Source organism: Mytilus galloprovincialis, chromosome 2 (genome assembly GCF_965363235.1).
Source record: "Mytilus galloprovincialis chromosome 2, xbMytGall1.hap1.1, whole genome shotgun sequence".
NCBI classification, from domain to species: Eukaryota; Metazoa; Mollusca; class Bivalvia; order Mytilida; family Mytilidae; genus Mytilus; species Mytilus galloprovincialis.
The window spans coordinates 72,897,273-72,919,176 of record NC_134839.1 but is presented as its reverse complement, the minus strand read 5'-3'; the positions used below and the strand labels follow the sequence as shown (position 1 = coordinate 72,919,176).

At 32.6% G+C, this 21,904-nt stretch overlaps 1 protein-coding gene across 3 annotated transcripts in view; it reads right to left on the bottom strand.

Moving 5' to 3' along the window:
- The window catches only part of LOC143064340 (neuroendocrine convertase 2-like), a 45,577-nt gene extending 23,925 nt beyond the window's left edge, over positions 1 to 21,652 (bottom strand). For 2 of the 3 annotated variants that reach the window (XM_076237103.1, XM_076237105.1), the window contains exons 1-7: positions 21,487 to 21,623; positions 13,392 to 13,547; positions 11,712 to 11,733; positions 10,626 to 10,691; positions 7,674 to 7,799; positions 4,835 to 4,887; positions 2,391 to 2,476 (exon numbers count right to left, since the gene is read on the bottom strand). In XM_076237103.1, coding sequence (XP_076093218.1) covers positions 2,391 to 2,476; positions 4,835 to 4,887; positions 7,674 to 7,799; positions 10,626 to 10,691; positions 11,712 to 11,733; positions 13,392 to 13,456 — 418 coding nt within the window. In that variant the 5' untranslated portion in view covers positions 13,457 to 13,547; positions 21,487 to 21,623. Of the gene's footprint in view, positions 1 to 2,390; positions 2,477 to 4,834; positions 4,888 to 7,673; positions 7,800 to 10,625; positions 10,692 to 11,711; positions 11,734 to 13,391; positions 13,548 to 21,486 lie in introns of all 3 variants that reach the window. The other variant, XM_076237104.1, reaches the window with a different exon arrangement.
- Positions 21,653 to 21,904: the final 252 nt, after the last annotated feature.

Below are 21,904 nucleotides of genomic sequence, written 5' to 3'. Positions count from 1 at the left end.
TTTCTTGCTATTGCGCAATACTGAGTAATTGAAAATATTTGCTATTGCACAATACTGTGCAATTGAAGATTTCTTGCTATTGCGCAATACTGTGTAATTGAAAATTTCTTGCTATTGCACAATACTGTGCAATTGAAGATTTCTTGCTAGTGGTGAATACTGTGCAATTGAAAATTTCTTGCTATTGCACAAAACTTAATATAATAATTTTGGATCCTGATTTGAACCAACTTGAAAACTGGGCCCATAATCAAAAAACTAAGTACATGTTTAGATTCAGCATATCAAAAAAGCCCAAGAATTCAATTTTTGTTAAAATCAAACTTAGTTTAATTTTGGACCCTTTGGACTTTAATATAGACCAATTTGATAACGGGACCAAAAATTAAGAATCTACATACACAGTTAGATTTGGCATATCAAAGAACCCCAATTATTCAATTTTTGATGAAATCAAACAAAGTTTAATTTTGGACCCCGATTTGGACCAACTTGAAAACTGGGCCAATAATAAAAAATCTGAGTACATTTTTAGATTCAGTATATCAAAGAACCCCAAGGATTCAATTTTTGTTAAAATTAAACTAAGTTCAATTTTGGACCCTTTGGGCCCCTTATTCCTAAACTGTTGGGACCAAAACTCCCAAAATCAAACCCAACCTTCCCTTTATGGTCATAAACCTTGTGTTTAAATTTCATAGATTTCTATTTACTTATACTAAAGTTATTGTGCGAAAACCAAGAATAATGCTTATTTGGGCCCTTTTTTGGCCCCTAATTCCTAAACTGTAGGAACCAAAACTCCCAAAATCATTCCCAACCTTCCTTTTGTGGTCATAAACCTTGTGTCAAAATTTCATAGATTTCTATTCACTTAAACTAAAGTTGTAGTGCGAAAACCAAGAAAATGCTTATTTGGGCCCTTTTTGGCCCCTAATTCCTAAAAAGTTGGGACCAAATCTCCCAAAATCAATCCCAACCTTCCTTTTGTGGTCATAAACCTTGTGTTAAAATTTCATTGATTTCTATTCACTTTTACTAAAGTTAGAGTGCGAAAACTAAAAGTATTTGGACTACGACGACGACGCAAGACGACGCAGGACGACGACGACAACGCCAACGTGATAGCAATATACGACAAAAAATTAAAATATAAAAACCGCAAAACTTCTTTAAAAATTACCAATTGGGGGCAGCAACCCAACAACCATTTGTCCAATTCATCTGAAAATTTCAGGGCATATATATATTGACTTGATAAACAATTTAACTTTGTCAGATTTGCTCTAAATGCTTTGGTTTCAGAGTTATAAGCCAAAATCTATATTTTACATCTATGTTCTATTTTAAGCCATGGCAGCCATCTTGGTTGGCTGGCCCGGTCAACGAACACATTTTTTTAACAACATACCTTAATAATGATTGTGGACAAGTTTGGTTAAATTTTACTTGGTAGTTTCAGAGGAGATGATTTTTGTAAAAGATAACAAAAATTTATGGAAAATTGTTAAAAATTTACTATAAAGGGCAATAACTCCTTAAGGGGTCAGTTGACCATTTTGATCATGTTGACTTATTTGTAGATCGTACTTTGCTGAATATTATTGCTGTTTACAGTTTATCTCTATCTATAATAATATTCAAAATAATAACCAAAAACTGCAAAATTTTCTTAAAATTACCTATTTAGTGGCAGCAACCCAACAACAGGTTCTCGGATTCATCTGAAAGTTTCAGGGCAGATAGATCTTGACCTGATAAACAATTTTAACCCATGTCAGATTTGCTCTTAATGCTATTTATGGTTTTAGAGATATAAGCCAAAATCTACATTTTACCCCTATGTTCTATTTTTAGCCATGGCGGCCATCTTGGTTGGTTGGCAATATCACCGGACACATTTTTTGAACTAGATACCCCAATGATGATTGTGGCTAAGTTTGGTTAAATTTGACCTTGTAGTTTCAGAGGAGAAGATTTTTGTAGAAACGTAGTTAACAGACGCCGCCGTACGACAACGACGACGACGGAGGACGGACACAAAGTGATGAGAAAAGATAAGCAACATCTTCTGAATCAAAAATACAGAGCAAGAAAAAAATTGCTGAAAGAAAAAAAAATAGATAGTTAAATCTTTAATTTATGTCTCTTCCTTCACCCCCAAAAGTCAGCTTGATAAAATAATGAACTAGAAGGTGCATAAAATCTCTTTATATACTAAGGACTATGTTTATATTTCATTGAAATCCTTTTTAGGAGGAGTTACTTAAAAGTACAATGCAACATATGAACTACAAACAAACAAACACAAAGGTTCTTTTATACCCAAGGTTAAGTAAGCAGGGCTATAATAAATGGGTAAAGAATCTCATGCTTCTTTAACTGGGTACCTGCTATTTCTACCCCAAAAGCAATCCCTATTGTAAAATTCTTATTCTTCAGAGCTCCTATAACACCAGCTACCCTAGTACCATGTCTGCAAAAAACAAACATTTAATAGTAAAAAAGTCAAATGAGGTGCAATAACAGTTTTCACTTACAAGTGTATCCTTTTCAATTATCTTAAAAACCTTGTAAGTTTATCTTTGGTTTGAAGATAGCTTGTTGAAGTTCATAGTGTTTAAGTCTATAGTTGCTAACATCCACATTATTTAAAATTGAGAATGGAAATGGGGAATGTGCCAAAGAGACAACAACCCAACCATAGAGCAGACAACAGCAGAAGGTCACCAACAGGTTGTTCGCATGTTTTAGCCATGGCGGCCATCTTGGTTGGTTGGCCATGTCACCGGACACATTTTTTGAACTAGATACCCCAATGATGATGTGGAGAGGTGTCTCATTGGCAATCATACCACATCTTATTCTTATATTTTCTACAGCATAATACAACCATAGCATGCTTTAACTAGTACTTTCAAGGGTCAATTGACTTTAATATATTGCAAAATTCATTAAATAATTTTCATAGGTCTTACCTAATATAAAATACACCTAAATATATGTATTGCTAAATTAATTATTAAGTATTTTTAAAAGATCTATGTTATTTTTTGTACAAAAAGAACAAGGACAGGTTCCTAAAATAAGATTGTAAAATTTTCTTTTGATAAAAAAAAGTTTAACATGAGTGCACATGCTGAAATGTCTCACCTTCTTTACTAATCATTGATATTATGTTGATAGTCCTAAATATAAAGCTTTATTACAACTGTCACATAAACTCAACATTAACTAAGAAAACTAAACATTGATCAATGAACCATGAAAATGAGGTCAAGGTCAGATGAACCATGCCAGGCAGACATGTACAGCTAACAATTCTTCCATACAACAAATATAGTTGACCTATTGCTTATAATTAAAGAAAAACAGACCAAACACAAACACTTAACACCGAGCAATGAACCGTGAAAATGAGGTCATGGTCAAATGAAACCTACCGACTGGCACATAGATCATTAAATATTTCCATACACCAAATATAGTTGACCTATTGCATATAGTATCAGAAAAATAGACCAAAACTCAAAAACTTAACTTTGACCACTGAACCATGAAAATGAGGTCAAGGTCAGATGACACCTGTCAGCTAGACATGTACACCTTACAATCATTCCATACACCAAATATAGTTGACCTATTGCATATAGTATAAGAAAAACAGACCAAAACACAAAAACTTAACTATAACCACTGAACCATGAAAATGAGGTCAAGGTCAGATGGCACCTGCCAGTTGGACATGTACACCTTACAGTCCTTCCATACACCTAATATACTAGACCTATTGTTTATAGTATCTGAGATATGGACTTGACCACCAAAACTTAACCTTGTTCACTGATCCATGAAATGAGGTCGAGATCAAGTGAAAACTGTCTGACGGGCATGAGGACATTGCAAGGTAAACACATACCAAATAACGTTATCCTATTACTTATAATAAGAGAGAATTTAACATTACAAAAAATCTGAACTTTTTTTCAAGTAGTCACTGAACCATGAAATGAGGTCGAGGACATTAGAACATGTGACTGACGGAAAGTTTGCAACATGAGGCATCTATATACAAAGTATGAAGCATCCAGGTCTTCCTCCTTCTAAAATATAAAGCTTTTAAGAAGTTAGCTAACACCGCCGCCGCCTCCACCCAATCACTATCTCTATGTATTAAAGCTTTCTGCAACAAAAGTTGCAGGCTCGACAAAAATGAAGATGTGGTGTGATTGACAATGAGACAACTCTCCAGAAGAGACCAAATGACACAGAAAGTAACAACTATAGGTCACCATATGGCCTTCAACAATGAACAAAGCTCATACTGCATAGTCAGCTATAAAATGCTTTGAAATGAGAATGCATGCTTTTGTGTACTTTTCAATCCATTGAACTTTACTTCAAAAGATTACTAGAGTGGACTAATTATATTCTGCATCACAAAATGCAGGTGAAGTAGTGTGTACAGAAGAGAAAATAAATTTACCCCATCAAAATGAAATACTGTAAATTCAGAAATGAATGCGAGGTTTTTATTATTGCGAAAAATGCAACAGAGCTGTAAAAGCAATAATTTAAACTCACATTTTGAAATATTTTATATGAATTTAACAGAATTTTTCTCAGAATCGAAAAAATTAAAATCGTATTTTAGTCTAAAATGACAAAATCACAATAATAAATGCACGCAATAATTTCTGAATTTACAGTAAGCATGTGTAGCAAGTTAGCAACAGATAAAAATTAATAGTAAATCTGCAAAATATCCTCACCCCCTCGCATAATATCAATTAGTTGTCCCCTAAATGTATAACAATAGTAATTGGCTACTTACTGATAGGATGTAACTGATCCTTCATTAGCATTATTAAAATCAAATCTTCTATTCTGCAATAATAAACAAAATGAACTGTAAAATAGGCAATATAATAAAGGTGTACTGACATAAAAGGTCTCTAAACACATTAACTCCAACAGAAGCTTTAGTTAGTAGAAGCCATATTAATTATGTGTATCAGCAGGGGAAATGTAAAAACATAAAAATATAGTATATATGCCAATACACATAATTAACAGAAGTAATATAAGAATGAACCGCCGGTTAACTCTGAACCGCTGGTTATTTCTTAACCGCTAATTATTTCTGAACCGCTGGTTACCATATCTATATAAATAGGGTGCAAACAACAATACACCATACTGCCTCTGATGAAGGTCCTTTTGGAAAGAAACCAGTCAGGCTATGAAACATCACCAGACGTGTTAATTATGTGTATTGGCATATTTACTATATTTTTCTGCTTTTAGATAAACTGTAAAATACTTTGACACATAAAAAACACTTTCAGCACTTTGTCCTTTATAGAATACAAAATATCTTATTTCACAAAAAACCTACATTATTATATCATGACCAATATATAAATATTAATGGAACCAAACATGTCTTCAGTAAAATAGCCAGGACATTACTTGCACTTTGTTGAATAGTTGTCTCATTTACAATCCTACCACATATCCTTATTTCAAATAAATCAGTATAAGTGTGAAATAATAATAATATTTGCCTTTTATATAATTATATTTTCTGTTTGTGTGTATAGGCTCTGTAAGTCTTTCTAAAACCAATCTTTAAATGGTTGGTGCTGTTAAAATGTTTAAACCATCTGCATTTGTATATGCACCTGTCCTAAGTCAGGAGCCTGTTGTTCAGTGGTTATCGTTTGTTGGAGTGGTTCATAAGTGTTTCTCGTTTTTTATGAAGAATAGGACTGAAAATTTCAGAGCAGACAGATCTAAACCTGATTAACAATTCTATTCCATATCAGTTTTACTCTAAACGCTTCAGTTTCAGTGATAAAAGCCAATCAAAGAGCAGATTGCTCTGAGGGATACGATTGCCATTGTTTCATTGACACATGTATGCATGTAGCTGGATAATATTATTTTCAAAACTAATTCAAATGACAAACAGACATGTAAAATAGTTACAAAATAGCCAAACCCGGATAAAAGTGTATGAACAATGTAATTAGGTCTATTGTGTTTTATTTTTATACTATCAATACCAAGTTTACTTTCCACAGCAGTCACTGACTGACTGACTGACTCAGAGTGAGAGATGTCAGAGAAGGTATTTTATTTCACTCATTGGTTATATTATATTTTATTAAGTGACTGTTAGCGATGCGCCGACGTATAGTAATCAATGTGCTGATCGATCGTCGTATGATGTAGATTTCAATTCGTATCTTATCACCCTTTTTTCCTACGTTAATTCTAGGAGGAACCCCATTCCTAACTCTTTAAATATTTAATTTCCTTTGGGTCAGTCATCATGGCTCCTTTCCGTACACATTTATCGGTTTAAATTGCATTCGTTTTTAATATAATACCACGTTTATTGACAGAACCAGCTAATACTCGACGTCTTGTTTATATTCAGAATTCACGTAAGTTACTGTCGGAAGGGAGACAACTCGAAACGATAATATGGAAGACTCCATTTCGCCTGAAGGGGTGTTCTACGATGTGGAATATATTTATTTTAATCTAAATGATGCATATGATTTAAAATTATGCAACAACAATAACCCTCAATAGCAGACATACATAGAAAAGATCCCATGAGTTATAAATTAATTAATTGAGTGGGGAATCCAGAGCACCCATTCAATCTAAAACCCCTTAAAGTCAAGAAAACTATATGCATGCGCATAATTTCCAAATCAAACCCTGGGGCAAGATATATTAAATGCTTATTAAACGACCTAGATGGTTCTCAATTTCTTTATGGAAGTACAATCTCAAATATCAGTTTCATAACGGTAACATATAAGAAAAACTCCACTTCAGTTCTTATATGACAGAAATAGATTTATCGGTATTCAGAGAACTCTCGCATTTTATCAAAACTGGGAATTCCCTCTGACGTGTTTCTAAATTTATAACTACACTAAATATAAATACTGCTTAATTCTGATTTTCCGTGTTGTTAAAAACATGCATCGAAGTCAAGGGAATTATCAAACATGAAGATTATGAAAAGAACATTATAGGAAAGTTGATTAAGTTCAATCCCTTTGTTTGTTTTTACCTTTTAAAGCAAGACAATCATAAGAATCTGAGATGTTCCTTAATAATTAGAATAAAACGATTGACGTGAGGGAAATTGCTCTGAGCCATCGGTATAAGTCTACAGATTGCTTGAAAGCAATCGTATCCCAAAAACTGCATTTTACCCCTACATGTATGTTCTATTCTTAGCCATGACCGTTAGTTGGTTGGTTGGCAGGGTCAACAGATAAATTTTTAAAACTAGCTACCCCAATAATGATTATGGCCAAATTTGGCCTAGTAGTTTCATTGCAGAAGATTTTTTTAAAACTTCACGGATGATAACAACGGCAGCCAAATGATGAGAAAAGCTTACTTTGCCCATAGTTTTTTTCAGCATCAATCATTATCATGATTATGGTAAAACTCTCAAGCTAACAAAAAAATCAAGGCATGAAATATAAAACAGCTAGTCCCACTGTATATAACCTTGTAATACTTAACTCGAATAATTTAAGCCCTTACCTTCTCCGACTCTCTCCAGCTTTCGAGTTAATGTAGTGATCGATAGGGAGTGTAATATAACGACTGGATTATTCGGGTTATGTAATACTTACAATTTTCAGATCAATATGATCCTGAACACCTTTGTCCACCACGCCAACTGTAACACCAGTACCATTCACACAACCTCTCCAGGCAGGTAGAACATTCATGTCATACTTGTTCACTTCTGTGTTATACTAAAATGATATGGAGTATGTTGTAGACTTATGATTTAGGAGTTGTGCCTAGATTATTTATAATATTGCAAGGAAGCATAACATCAATGATATTATCACGACTAATTCAAAATGTTATAATATTCACTGATAAAATATCACTTTAGAGTTATGAACCAAGTTATGATTCAGGAAATGAAAGGTCAGAAAGGATCAACATATTATTTGTAGTCTGAAATTCCTCATTAGAGAAACAACTAGTCTCCAAAGAAATCAAATATTGCTCACATTATATTTATCATTAAAAGTACCATTACTGAAAATTTAAGTTCTCATGAGGCATGTTTATCAAGTTTAATAATTTAAGTTTGGTTTAAAATGACCTAATTGTTTCAGTTGTGAAAGTGGTTCCATAAAATATGAAACGCAAAATCCAATTCTGTTGAAATGAGTATAATAGTACTGTGTCTTGTGTATCAAATGTCAGAATATCACCCTAGTAGTAAGAAAATTTGAATATGACTGATAAAATATATATCTATTAATTTGGTAGATATTATTTTCATTATACCATTAGGTTCTTATCTGGAGAGGCATTTGTACGCATATATATATATTATCAGATTATCTAAAAATATCAGAGTGAATTCTTCAAAAAAAATTAGAACAAATGTCAATTAAATAACACAATCTCAATTAACATGATTAAATATAATGAAAGAATAATTTCTTTACAATTTTTCACATGACCTAAATCCATGATACATTTCGGTCATTGACCTTTTCAATTTTGTTTCACAAATATGACCTTTTTCTGACCTTTGTTTGTTAGATAAATTTTGAAGGGAAATATCTTTCTGGGTAAACTAAGCTTTTACTAATATCTAACTAGAGGCTCTAAAGAGCCTGTGTCGCTCACCTTGGTCTATGTGAATATTAAACAAAGGACGCAGATGGATTCATGACAAAATTTTGTTTTGGTGATGGTGATGTGTTTGTACATCTTACTTTACTGAACATTCTTGCTGCTTACAATTATCTCTATAATATAATGAACTTGGCCCAGTAGTTTCAGAGAAGATTTTTGTAAAAGATTACTAAGATTTATGAAAAATGGTTAGAAATTGACTATAAAGGGCAATAACTCCTAAAGGGGTCAACTGACCATTTCGGTCATGTTGACTTATTTGTATATCTTACTTTGCTGACATTATTGCTTTTTACAGTTTATCTCTATCTATAATAATATTCAAGATAATAACCAAAAACAGCAAAATTTCCTTAAAATTACCAATTCAGGGACAGCAACCCAACTACGGGTTGTCCGATTCATCTGAAAATTTCAGGGAAGATAGATCTTGACCTGATAAACAATTTTACTACTTGTCAGATTTACTTTAAATGCTTTGGTTTTCGAGTTATAAGCCAAAAACTGAATTTTACCCCTATGTTCTATTTCTAGCCATGGCGGCCATCTTGGTTGGTTGGCCGGGTCACGCCACACGTTTTTTAAACTAGATACCCCAATGATGATTGTGGCCAAGTTTGGTTTCATTTGGCCCTGTAGTTTCAGAGAAGAAGATTTTTGTAAAAGATTACTAAGATTTACGAAAAATGGTTAAAAATTGACTATAAAGGACAATAACTCCTAAAGGGGTTAACTGACCATTTCAGTCATGATGACTTATTTGTAAATCTTACTTTGCTGAACATTATTGCTGTTTACAGTTTATCTCTATCTATAATAATATTCAAGATAATAACCCGAAACAGTAAAATTTCAATAAAATCACCAATTCAGGGGCAGCAACCCAACAACGGGTTGTCCGATATATCTGAAAATTTAAGGACAAATAGATCTTAACCGGATAAACAATTTTAGCCCATGTCAGATTTGCTCTAAATGCTTTGGTTTTTGAGTTATAAGCCAAATACTGCATTTTACCCCTATGTTCTATTTTTGGCCATGGCGGCCATCTTGGTTGGTTGACCGGGTCACCGGACAAATTTTTTAAACTAGATACCCCAATGATGATTGTGGCCAAGTTTGGATTAATTTGGCCCAGTAGTTTCAGAGGAGAAGATTTTTGTAAAAGATTACTAAGATTTAAGAAAAATGGTTAAAAATTGACTATAAAGGGCAATAACTGCTAAAGGGATCAACTGACCATTTTGGTCATGTTGACTTATTTGTAAATCTTAATTTGCTTAACATTATTGCTGTTTACAGTTTATCTCTATCTATAATAATATTCAAGATAATAGCCAAAAACAGCAAAAATTCCCTAAATCACCAATTCAGGGGCAGCAACCCAACAATGGGTTGTCGGATTCATCTGAAAATTTCAGGGCAGATAGATCTTGACCTGATAAACAATTTTACCCCATGTCAGATTTGCTCTAAATGCTTCTGTTTTTGAGTTATAAGCCGAAAACTGCATTTTACCCCTATGTTCTATTTTTAGCCATAGCGGCCATCTTGGTTGGTTGGCCGGGTCACGCCACACATTTTTTAAACTAGATACCCCAATGATGATTGTGGCCAAGTTTGGTTTAATTTGGCCCAGTAGTTTCAGAGGAGAAGATTTTTGTAAAAGTTAACGACGACGGACGACGACGACGACGACGACGACGATGGACGACGGACGCCAAGTGATGAGAAAAGCTCACTTGGCCCTTTGGGCCAGGTGAGCTAAAAATGAACAATGATTAATGACAATATCTCAAAATGAGGCTTTTGTTGTTTTGCATAAGCTGTTACAAGCTTTTATGCAAAAATTCAAAGTTTAAACACTGATGTCAGTGACAGACAATACATTTAACTCTTGCTTACTCTGTACTACTTACCAGATACCACTGCAAGGGCCATAACTCATCTTCAATTTTTATATCACAGTTCTGTGATTCTACAAGCTAGTGAACAAATAAAATAAGAATCAATCATAATTATATTCATTTAATATGCTTAAATAACCATATATTATGAGGTTTCTTCAATTTTTTTCAATAAATTAAGGTTAAATATATACAATCTTGATGCTGATCTGTACTTATACATTCCAGTGTTGTGGTATTGTGATATGGTAAATATTTGATTTCTTGTCTTTCTTTTTTGCAAATGTGCTTTGTCTATTAGCCTTTTATATTTCTTTGTTACATATTTGCAATTTTTTTTGTTAAAAAGTCCATTGGATGTTGGATGTGAACAAATTGATATCTTAGTCAAAAAATGCTGATGCATTATTTTTTCATCAGTTGTTAAATGTTGGCTTTGAAAGAGCATTCAGCATGTTAAGTAACTGTGAATACTCTCAGATCTGTACTTACAGGTTTTTCTTAGGGTTAATTTGTGCTTTGAATCAAATTAATGATTTCAACTCATTTTTATAGTTTATTTTTATATTGTACTGTTGGACTATATAGCTACTGTCCATGGTTAAATGAGGGTTTGGAACCTGCAAATATCTTTTACCCTGTCACATTTAATATGTGCATGTCCCAAGTCAGGGGCCTGTAATTTAGTGGTTGGCGTTTGCTGCTGTGTATTGCATGTTGTATTTGGTTTTTGCTTATTTTTTTGTACATTTATCAGTCCTTTAGTTTAAATGTTTGAATTGTTTCCCGTTGTCATTTCATGGCCTTACAATGTGATACTAGTTTTGCTAATTGTTGAAGTGACCTACAGTAGTTAACCTTGTCATTTGTTCTCTTGTGGAGAGTTGTCTCGTTGGCAATCATACCACATCTTCTTATTTCTATATTTATTTTTATTTTTATAAAATGTATTCCAAAACAGGAGTTCATTAGAGTTTATTCATGCCAAATATGCCTTTTTGGAAGTTTTTGCTATATCACATGGAAGCTGCCAACTTCAAAAAAATAATTGTGTGTACTGAAAACCCCTAATATCAGTCAGGTCAAAATGTAACTTACCTGACACAACTGTATGAATATCCTAAAATAAAGTAAATAGGTATTAAATTTGTAAATACATGTAATGCAATTGGAAACAAACCTAACAAAGATATGTTTAAGAGAAAGGCCTTTATTAAATAATAATAATAGCAATAAACTGAGAAATTAATGTAAAATCAAATTTTAAGGGGAAAATACTCATATGCTGATGTAAAATTGAGAATGGAAATGGGAATATGTCAAAGAGACAACAACCCTACCAAAGAGCAGATAACAGCTGAAGGTCACCAATGGGTCTTCAATGCAGCGAGAAAACCCTGAACCTTGAGGTGGTCTTCAGCTGAACCCTAAATAAAATACTGTTATTTAAATGTACTAGCATGACTAGTTCGGTGAAAATGGACTTCATACTAAACTCCAAAACATATAAATGAACTAAAACTAAAAAACATACAAGACTAAAACAGGCCAGTGGCTCCTGAAATTGGACTGGCGCAAACATGTGACGGGGTTAACATGTTTTGTGAGATACCAATCCTCTCCCTATGATGTAGTTTACTGTTATACCTACACATAAACCATTTACAAATTTTCGTTGTAGTTGAGGTTGTTTAATGTTATAGACAGTAAATAGTTTAATACTGTAAGTAGGTCCCTGCTGCTGTAGGGTGTATTTTCCTTCGTTTATTTCTATGTATGTATATACATGTATGGAGCCTACATAAAAAAAATCAAATTCAGATTTTTTTTCTGTGTTTTATACATGTAAAACAACCCTGTGGCAGCACACTTATAGTCAATGTTCCAGAACTTTCCATTATATATAATGTACAAATGAATAAGGCTGGTCCTCTCCCTTTCAACATATGGGTAAAGAACCTACAGATAAAGGACAAGGAACACGTTTATAAATGTATCAGATTTCTTTACAATAAACCAAGCCAGTCAGGGGTACTACTTGTACAAGTTATTTTTTAATTACTTGAAGAAGTAATATTAATATACTTTAATATAAGTAAATTTGTAGGATACTTATACAAGTGAATTTTATTTACTTGTATAGGTAAAAAAAAAATATTAGCTGAGTTATGTCCCTTAGACATTCAGATTTTTTTACTTGTAAAAGTAAAAAAGTCATCCTATCTTCTTTTATTGAATTCTTATGATTTCTTTGCTCTAATAGAATTTTAAATTATCTGCCCTTTGCAGATGTCTTTACTTATCATTTAAGTGTAATTTCATGGACAATGAAAATCCCATTTGTACTTATCTTCAGAACACTGCTCATTTACAAGCCCCCAAGGAGCAATTTTTGAAGGCCTTGGGCAAAGATCTTAGCAAATACTAAAGATCTTTGCAGCAATCAGTTTCTTTGTCATGTTTGTTGAATTAATGAGATGAAACATTGAACTCTAATTAAAAAATTGAGCAAACCTGGGAAAAATCATTAAAGGCATGAATTTACATCTCAAAACTAGAGGACTTTTGTGGGATTGCAAGAAAAATTTACTTATACAAATGTACAAGTAAATTTTTGAAAAAATTAAGGGGAGATTATTCAAACATTATTTATTTACTTATATGTGTATATTTTTTTTTACCTCTTCAAGTAAATAAAAATAACTTGTACAAGTAGTACCCCTGACTGCAAGCTATTACAACTGAGAAGAATTGGTTTAAAATAGTTTATTAACTTACATATAATAAATACAAAGATACACAGATGCAAACTGATTCTTGCTGTCTGGGGAAAATAGGACCATTATGTAGTTTTAAACACCAGATTAGATCATATGCTGCTTCAGGCTCTTAATACACCCTCTTGTATGATTAGTTGTAACAACAATATTGCACCTGGAAGAAGAAAAAAAGATAATCTGACCAAACATGTACTGTGGATTGATTATTATTCGTTGAATACTAGTTTTCGTGGATTTTGTGGGTAAAGGGGAACCACAAAATTAAATTAAATGTACACCTAATGACAAATTTCCAAAAGGCTTGTACAACAATGTCAGAGTTTTGTTTTTTGCAGACTTTTGCAATTTAACCAAAAAATTAAATATCCACGAGCATGTAAGTTTTCATTAATCCACAAAAAATGGTAACCACGAAAATAAATGAATCGACAGTAATCAGTTTGTCACTAATTTACTTTTAAACATGCAGAAAAGTAAGTAAAATATCATGAATATGGTTTAACTAAGCTAATGCCAGCAAAATAACATATAATTTCTATTTTTCCAGCACCTGCAACAATTTTACTATATACATTTAGGTACAAATGTAGTGCTGTTAAAATAGCCATTTCTCTGGTAACAGGCTATTTTGACAGCTTGAATTAAGATATTTCAATCAGAGCCAGCAAAATAGCAAAATTTGCCAGTGACTTTTTTTTTATTGATATCAGAATATTTTTTATCTAGGCCTATATCAAAATTATTTTTTATAGAGAACCCCACCCCCCTGAAAGTAAAATGGTCGTTTTTTTTTTAAATAATAATTCAGGAAATACTAAGGGAATGACCATTTGATATTCTGGGGGGGGCCAGGAGGATTTGTTTTTGATCGGTTATTTATTTTTGTAAACTAAGAGGACAGATTATTCTTTTTCTGCACTATTGCAGCAAGATTTTTCATTTTCATTAAAGCAAGGGACTGATTATTCATTTTCACAACTATATTTATGATATTTGAAAACATAATTTTTAAATGATTTGTTTATTATAAATAATACATGTATAGTCAAGTCATTATGTACCATTTAATTAGAATTAATCATCATTCCGTGCAGAAATGAATCTTTTATATTCCCAACTGCATATACATGTATTGCATACATACATAGTATTAAAGTTTTGTTGTAAACTAGCCTCATTTAAAAGTATTGGCAAACCTATTTCGCCGAGCGGAGCGAGACAAAAAAATTTTGAAGGGTTTTGGAGCCACTGAAGGCCCAAGAAGCGATGCGAATCATGCTTTCTGGGTGTTCTGAGGACCCTTTCATAATCTGAAAATGCAAGTCTTGTTTTAATAATGTTTTGACAATATTTTGGTCTCAAAGCAAAATGTATAAATTCAGTGTAAGACTTAAAAGTTTCTAGGGACAACATCAAAAGACCAATGTGCATGATAAAGCAAAAATGGAATTCACATAGTTAAGTGACAGTCTGTAGCTGCTTTTTTTTAAACTCATGATCAAGTTCATAACAAAATTACTAGATTACAAAAGAAATGCAACACAGAATACAGAAGGGCAGTCAATGAACAAAAGACAAATAGATTAGAAACATTGATCCCGAAAAATCAGGGCTGACGTCTGAGGGAAAACAGAACTTGCTTCTTGCAAGGCACTCACCGTGAACACAATTTGATATGGAGACAAACGTTTGGTTTTGAAATTTACTACATGAGTCATTTGCCTCAACATGCTCAATGAAGTAGTTACGGCCCTGTTAAAATAAAAGTGAGATAAGATTTCCTGAGACAATATACCTCAAGTTAAATGAACCCAATTTTTAGACATTTCAAGTATATTTAAATAATATTTATACTTTTATTATTAAACCAGATGCTCCGCAGGGCGTAGCTTTATACGACCCCAGAGGTTGAACCCTGAACGGTTGGGGCAAGTATGGACACAACATTCAAGCTGGATTCAGCTCTAAATTTGGATTGTGATTAAATAGTTGACACAGCATAGGTTTCTGACACAGAATGAATGTGTTCTAATGAACTTAAAATTTTTGTTTTCTCTTAGAGCAATTCACTATGCTGTTGAATATTAATCCTCTCAAAAAAATGTTTGAAGAAATTTTCTTTTTTATTTATGAAATTTCAAATGAGAAAAAATGAACCCAATTTTTTTAATCACATCCCCCTTTCCCTTATTCCAAAACTAATCTCAATTAAAATTTCTAATGGAGTTTGCAACAATAACTACTCATTTAAATACATCATAAAATATTAAGATGTAAAAAAAACTGCTTGTTATCACTGAATGGTAAAGATTATTTTAATTTATCAGTTGGTAGTAAAAAGTGAATATACATTGTATATTGTATATAACAAAGATTTAAGTTGATTCTGGACAAAGAAAGATAACTCCAATTAAAAAAAATCTTGCTATTGCACAATATTTTGCAATTAGATATTTCTTGCTTACTATTCTGGACAAAGAAAGATAACTCTAATTAAAAAAAAAATTGCTATTTCACAATATTGTGCAATTAGATATTTCTTGCCATTGCGCAATACTGTGCAATTGAAAAGACTTGCTATTGCACAATACTTAATATAATAATTTTAGATCCTGATTTGGACCAACTTGAAAACTGGGCCCATAATAAAAAATCTAAGTACATTTTTGGATTCAGCATATCAAAGAACCCCAAGATTTCAATTTTTGTTAAAATCAGACTAAGTTTAATTTTGGACCCTTTGGACTTTAGTGTAGACCAATTTGAAAACAGGACCAAAAATGAAGAATCTACATACACAGTTAGATTTGGTATATCAAAGAACCCCATTTATTCAATTTTTGATGAAATCAAACAAAGTTTAATTTTGGACCCCGATTTGGACCAACTTGAAAACTGGGCCAATAATCAAGAATCTAAGTACATTTTTAGATTCAGCATATCAAAGAACCTAACTGATTCATTTTTTGTCAAAATCAAACTAAGTTTAATTTTGGACCCTTTGGACCTTAATGTAGACCAATTTGAAAACGGGACCAAAAGTTAAGAATCTACATACCGGTACACAGTCATGACAGTTAGATTCGGCATATCAAAGAACCCCAATTATTCAATTTTGATGAAATCAAACAAAGTTTAATTTTGGACCCTTTGGGCCCCTTATTTTGTTGGGACCAAAACTCCCAAAATCAATACCAACCTTCCTTTTATGGTCATAAACCTTGTGTTTAAATTTCATAGATTTCTATTTACTTATACTAACGTTATGGTCCGAAAACCAAGAAAAATGCTTATTTGGGTCCCTTTTTGGCCCCTATTTCCTAAACTGTTGGGACCTAAACTCCCAAAATCAATACCAACCTTCCTTTTGTAGTCATTAACATTGTGTTTAAATTTCATTGATTTCTATTTACTTAAACTAAAGTTATTGTGCGAAAACCTAGAATAATGCTTATTTGGGCCCTTTTTTGGCCCCTAATTCCTAAACTGTTGAAACCAAAACTCCCAAAATCAATCCCAACCGTTCTTTTGTGGTCATAAACCTTGTGTCAAAATTTCATAGATTTCTATTAACTTAAACTAAAGTTATAGTGCGAAAACCAAGAAAATGCTTATTTGGGCCCTTTTTGGCCTCTAATTCCTAAAATGTTGGGACCAAAACTCCCAAAATCAATACCAACCTTCCTTTTGTGGTCATAAACCTTGTGTTAAAATTTCATAGATTTCCATTCACTTTTACTAAAGTTAGAGTGCGAAAACTAAAAGTATTCGGACGACGACGACGACGACGACGACGACGACGCAGACGTCGACGCCAACGTGATAGCAATAAACGACGAAAAAATTTTCAAATTTTGCGGTTGTATAAAAATTGGGAAGTGTTTCCCGATTTTTTTGGGGAAAAAAGATGAATTTATGAAGAAGCTGGTGCCATCTGTGATACTTTCGATTAGACCTGCTGAGTTATTTATTTTCAATACATTGCAAGTCAGGTAATTTATTTTCAAACTACCACAGAACAAACCATTTATTTTTGTGATTATCAAGGCTGAGTAACCAAAATCAGAAACGTTACAGTATTTCCGTTTGGTTTATTTTTAATTTTAATTAATGAGGGGGGATAGGACCTTTATCGGGACTCCGGGATCAGGTGTTTTTAAGCTCGGGATTTCGGTATTGACCCTTTCGGGATCCGGGAATTCTTTTTTCGAATCTCGGGACCTCAGGATTTCGTGTTTTTAAGCCCGGTGTCATATGGTATTTTGAACCCCCTAAAAAGTGAACCCGGGGTCAAAATACCATGCGGTAAAATGACCCCGGGGTCATTATACCGCATGGTATTTTGACCCCGGGGTCATTTTTCACATATGGTATTTTGAACCCCCCTGCGGTATATTGAACCCCCCTGTTTTTGATAAATAGTATTGCAGATAATCTAATTTACAACTTATTGGCTATCATTTTTTTTAATTTGTGGTTTTAAGTAGGGGGTTCAATATACCGCAGGGGGGTCAAAATACCATGGTTAGCAAAATTTTCAAAATATCTTTTCCAGCATGTTTAACACATACAAACCACTTATTGGAGTATTATAACTATGTTAAGCAGTTAGAATAGCTTGAATTTTTGAAATAAAAGGTCTATAGTAGGGGGTTCAATATACCGCAGGGGGGTCAAAATACCATGGCTAAGTAAAATTTTCAGAATATCTTTTCCAGTATATTAAATACATACAAACTACTTATTGGAGTATTATAACTATGTTAAGGAGTTAGAATAGCTTGAATTTTTTAAATTCAAGGTCTATTGTAGGGGGTTCAATATACCACAGGGGGGTCAAAATACCATGGCTAAGTAAAATTTTCAAAATATCTTTTTCAGTATATCAAATACATACAAACTACTAACTGGAGTATTGTAACTATGTTAATTAAACGTGTTGTTTTCCATTTTTTAATTAAAATTTTTGAAATTCAAGGTCTATTGTAGGGGGTTCAATATACCGCAGGGGGGTCAAAATACCATGGCTAAGTAAAATTTTCAAAATATCTTTTCCAGTATATTAAATACATATAAACTACTTATTGGAGTAATATAACTATGTTAAGGATTTAGAATAGCTTGAATTTTTGAAATTCAAGGTCTATAGTAGGGGGTTCAATATACCGCAGGGGGGTCAAAATACCATGGCTAAGTAAAATTTTCAAAATATCTTTTCCAGTATATTAAATAAATACAAACTACTTATTGAAGTATTATAACTATGTTAAGGAGTTAGAATAGCTTGAATTTTGAAATTCAAGGTCTATAGTAGGGTGTTCAATGGTATTTTGACCCCCTGCTATATATTGAACCCCTTACTCTAGACAATTCAAAAAATTCTGGCAATTTTAACTCTTATATGTAGTTGGTATACACCAACAAGTAGTTTGTATGTATTTAACTTGATGGAAAAGATATTTTGAAAATTTTACTTTACCATGGTATTTTGACCCCCCTGTGGTATATTGAACCCCTTACTCTAGACCTTTAATTGAAAAAATTTTGGCAATTCTAACTTTTTTATATAGTTAGAATACACAAATAAGCAGTTTGTATGTATTAAACTTGCTGGAAAAGTTATTTTGAAAATTTTACTTTGCCATGTATTTTGACCCCCCTGCGGTATATTGAACCCCCTACTCTAGGCCTTTAATTTCAGAAATTCTGGTAATTTGAACTCTTTTATATATAGTTAGAATACACTAATAAGTAGTTTGTATGTATTAAACTTGTTGGAAAAGATATTTTTAAAATTTTACTTTGCCATGGTATTTTGATCCCCTGCGGTATATTGAACCCCTTACTCTAGACCTTTAATTAAACAAATTCTGGCAATTCTAACTTTTTTATATAGTTGGAATACACCAATAAGTAGTTTGTATGCATTAAACTTGCTGGAAAAGATATTTTGAAATTTTACTTTGTCATGGTATTTTGACACCCTGCGATATATTGAACCCCTTACTATAGACAATTCAAAAAATTCTGGCAATTTTAACTCTTATATGTAGTTAATATACACCAACAAGTAGTTTGTATGTATTAAACTTGATGGAAAAGATATTTTGAAAATTTTACTTTGCCATGGTATTTTGACCCCCCTGCTGTATATATATTGAACCCTCTACTCTAGGCCTTGAATTTCAGAAATTCTGGCAATTCTAACTCTTTTATTTAGTTAGAATACACCAATTAGTAGTTTGTATGTATTAAACTTGTTGGAAAAGATATTTTTAAAATTTTACTTTGCAATGGTATTTTGACCCCCCTGCGGTATATTGAACCCCCTACTCTAAGCCTTGAATTTCAGAAATTCTGGCAATTCTAACTCTTTTATGTAGTAAGAATACACCAATAAGTAGTTTGTATGTATTAAAGTTGTTGGAAAAGATATTTTTAAAATTTTAATTTGCCATGGTATTTTGACCTCCCTGCAGTATATTGTAGCCCCTACTCTAGACCTTTCATTTCCAAAAATCTGGCAATTCTTACTCTTTTATGTAGTTAGAATACACCAATAAGTAGTTTGTATGTATTTAACTTGCTGGAAAAGATATTTTGAAAATTTAACTTTGCCATGGTATTTTGACCCCCTGCGATATATTGAACCCCTTACTCTAGACCTTTAATTAAAAAATTCTGGCAATTCTAACTTTTTTATATAGTTAGAATACACAAATAAGCAGTTTGTATGTATTAAACTTGCTGGAAAAGTTATTTTGAAAATTTTACTTTGCCATAGTATTTTGACCCCCCTGCAGTATATTGAACCCCCTACTCTAGGCCTTTAATTTCAGAAATTCTGGCAATTTGAACTCTTTTATGTAGATAGAATACACAAATAAGTAGTTTGTATGTATTTAACTTGCTGGAAAAGATATTTTTAAAATTTTACTTTGCCATGGTATTTTGACCCCCTCCCCCTTTTTTTACCATGGAAAATCAAAACTACCCTTATATATATATATATATACATATGTTATAATTACAAATAATTAAAGCATTCAAGCTACATATGGTCTAGTTATAATGTGTCAATAAGTATTTTGAATGACATTTTGTTGGTAAAGACTTCAGAGCACCTATACCAAGCAAAGATATTTCTTTTAATTAAGCATGGAAAATGTACCTCCCCTTCTTGTATGAATGATTTTTTAATCTATGATAAGCTTTAGAATAATGTAAAATGTTCTAATATTCATCTAGGAGGAAACAAACAGGGGGGTTCAATTTACCATGGGGGTTCAATTTTCCATACAGGGGGGGTTCAATTTACCATGGGGGGTTCAATTTACCATACCGGTATTTTGACCCCGGGGTCAATTTACCATGGGGTTCAAAATACCGTATTTCGTATTTTTAAGCTCGGGATTTCGGGATCAGGACCCCTCCTACCCTCCCTCATTAATTGGGATTGTTTAAATTAATCAAAATAATGTATACACAGACTACGTCCCATTTCACAGGTATTTAAGTCTGAAAAAGAATTAAAATCTATTTGTATGTATATTGAAGAAGCTCTTGATTTGAGAGACCACCATACCGTTTCATCAGATTGTGTGTTTTAAGTAAATTTATGAAAATCTAGAATAATACTGATGTATAAGTTTATGGTATCAATATCAGTTTATAATGTATTGGTATACATAGAATTGGCTTATGACTAATGTTACATGCATCTTTATTACATTTATATGTTGTTTTAATATTATAATTGTCTGTATTTGGATCACGCCTCTATTGTGCTCTTTCCAATACAATATTGAATTGAATTGAATTTAATAAATGCCTGTCTCATATTAAATGTTAAGGCTAAAGGACTATAATTTATAGTATTAATAGTCTCAATCCCAGTGGGGGATCCATGGGGAGGGTTCCGGTGGTTGGTACCCCCTTTTTTTTTGACAATCAATACAATTGAATGGGGACATATAGTTGGACCCCCCCCCCCTCCTTTTTTGTCCTGGGTTGGGAACCCCCTTTTAAAAATGGACGGATCAGCCCCTGAATCCGTATGATTGGGCTACCCAGGCAGCAAAATTAGTCCTTACCTTCAAATCCTGACAGCTTTACGAAACTTGTGGCTCAAATTACCAATTATACATGTAAGTCAAACAGTGCAGTAAAGGTGTAATTATATTCCAAGAAAGACTGACTCACCGATGGTTAACTTAGTCTTATACATCCCTCCATTTTAATTTAAGATATCGATTGTACCTGAGACTACTATAACACAGATTGTACTAATTGATATCCTGCTATCTATTAAAACTAATTTGGGTTTACTGAGATGCCTTGAACTTTTCCTTTCCATAAGAACTTTAATTAATAAAAATTAACTAGTAAACTACAAAATGAAACTAGACACTTCCGTTTTTAATGCGTACGACATTTATGTAAACAAGTAATAGCTTTTCTAAAAAGCTTGCCGTATTTTAGCTGATTATATTGAGATCAGTGGTTTGTGAG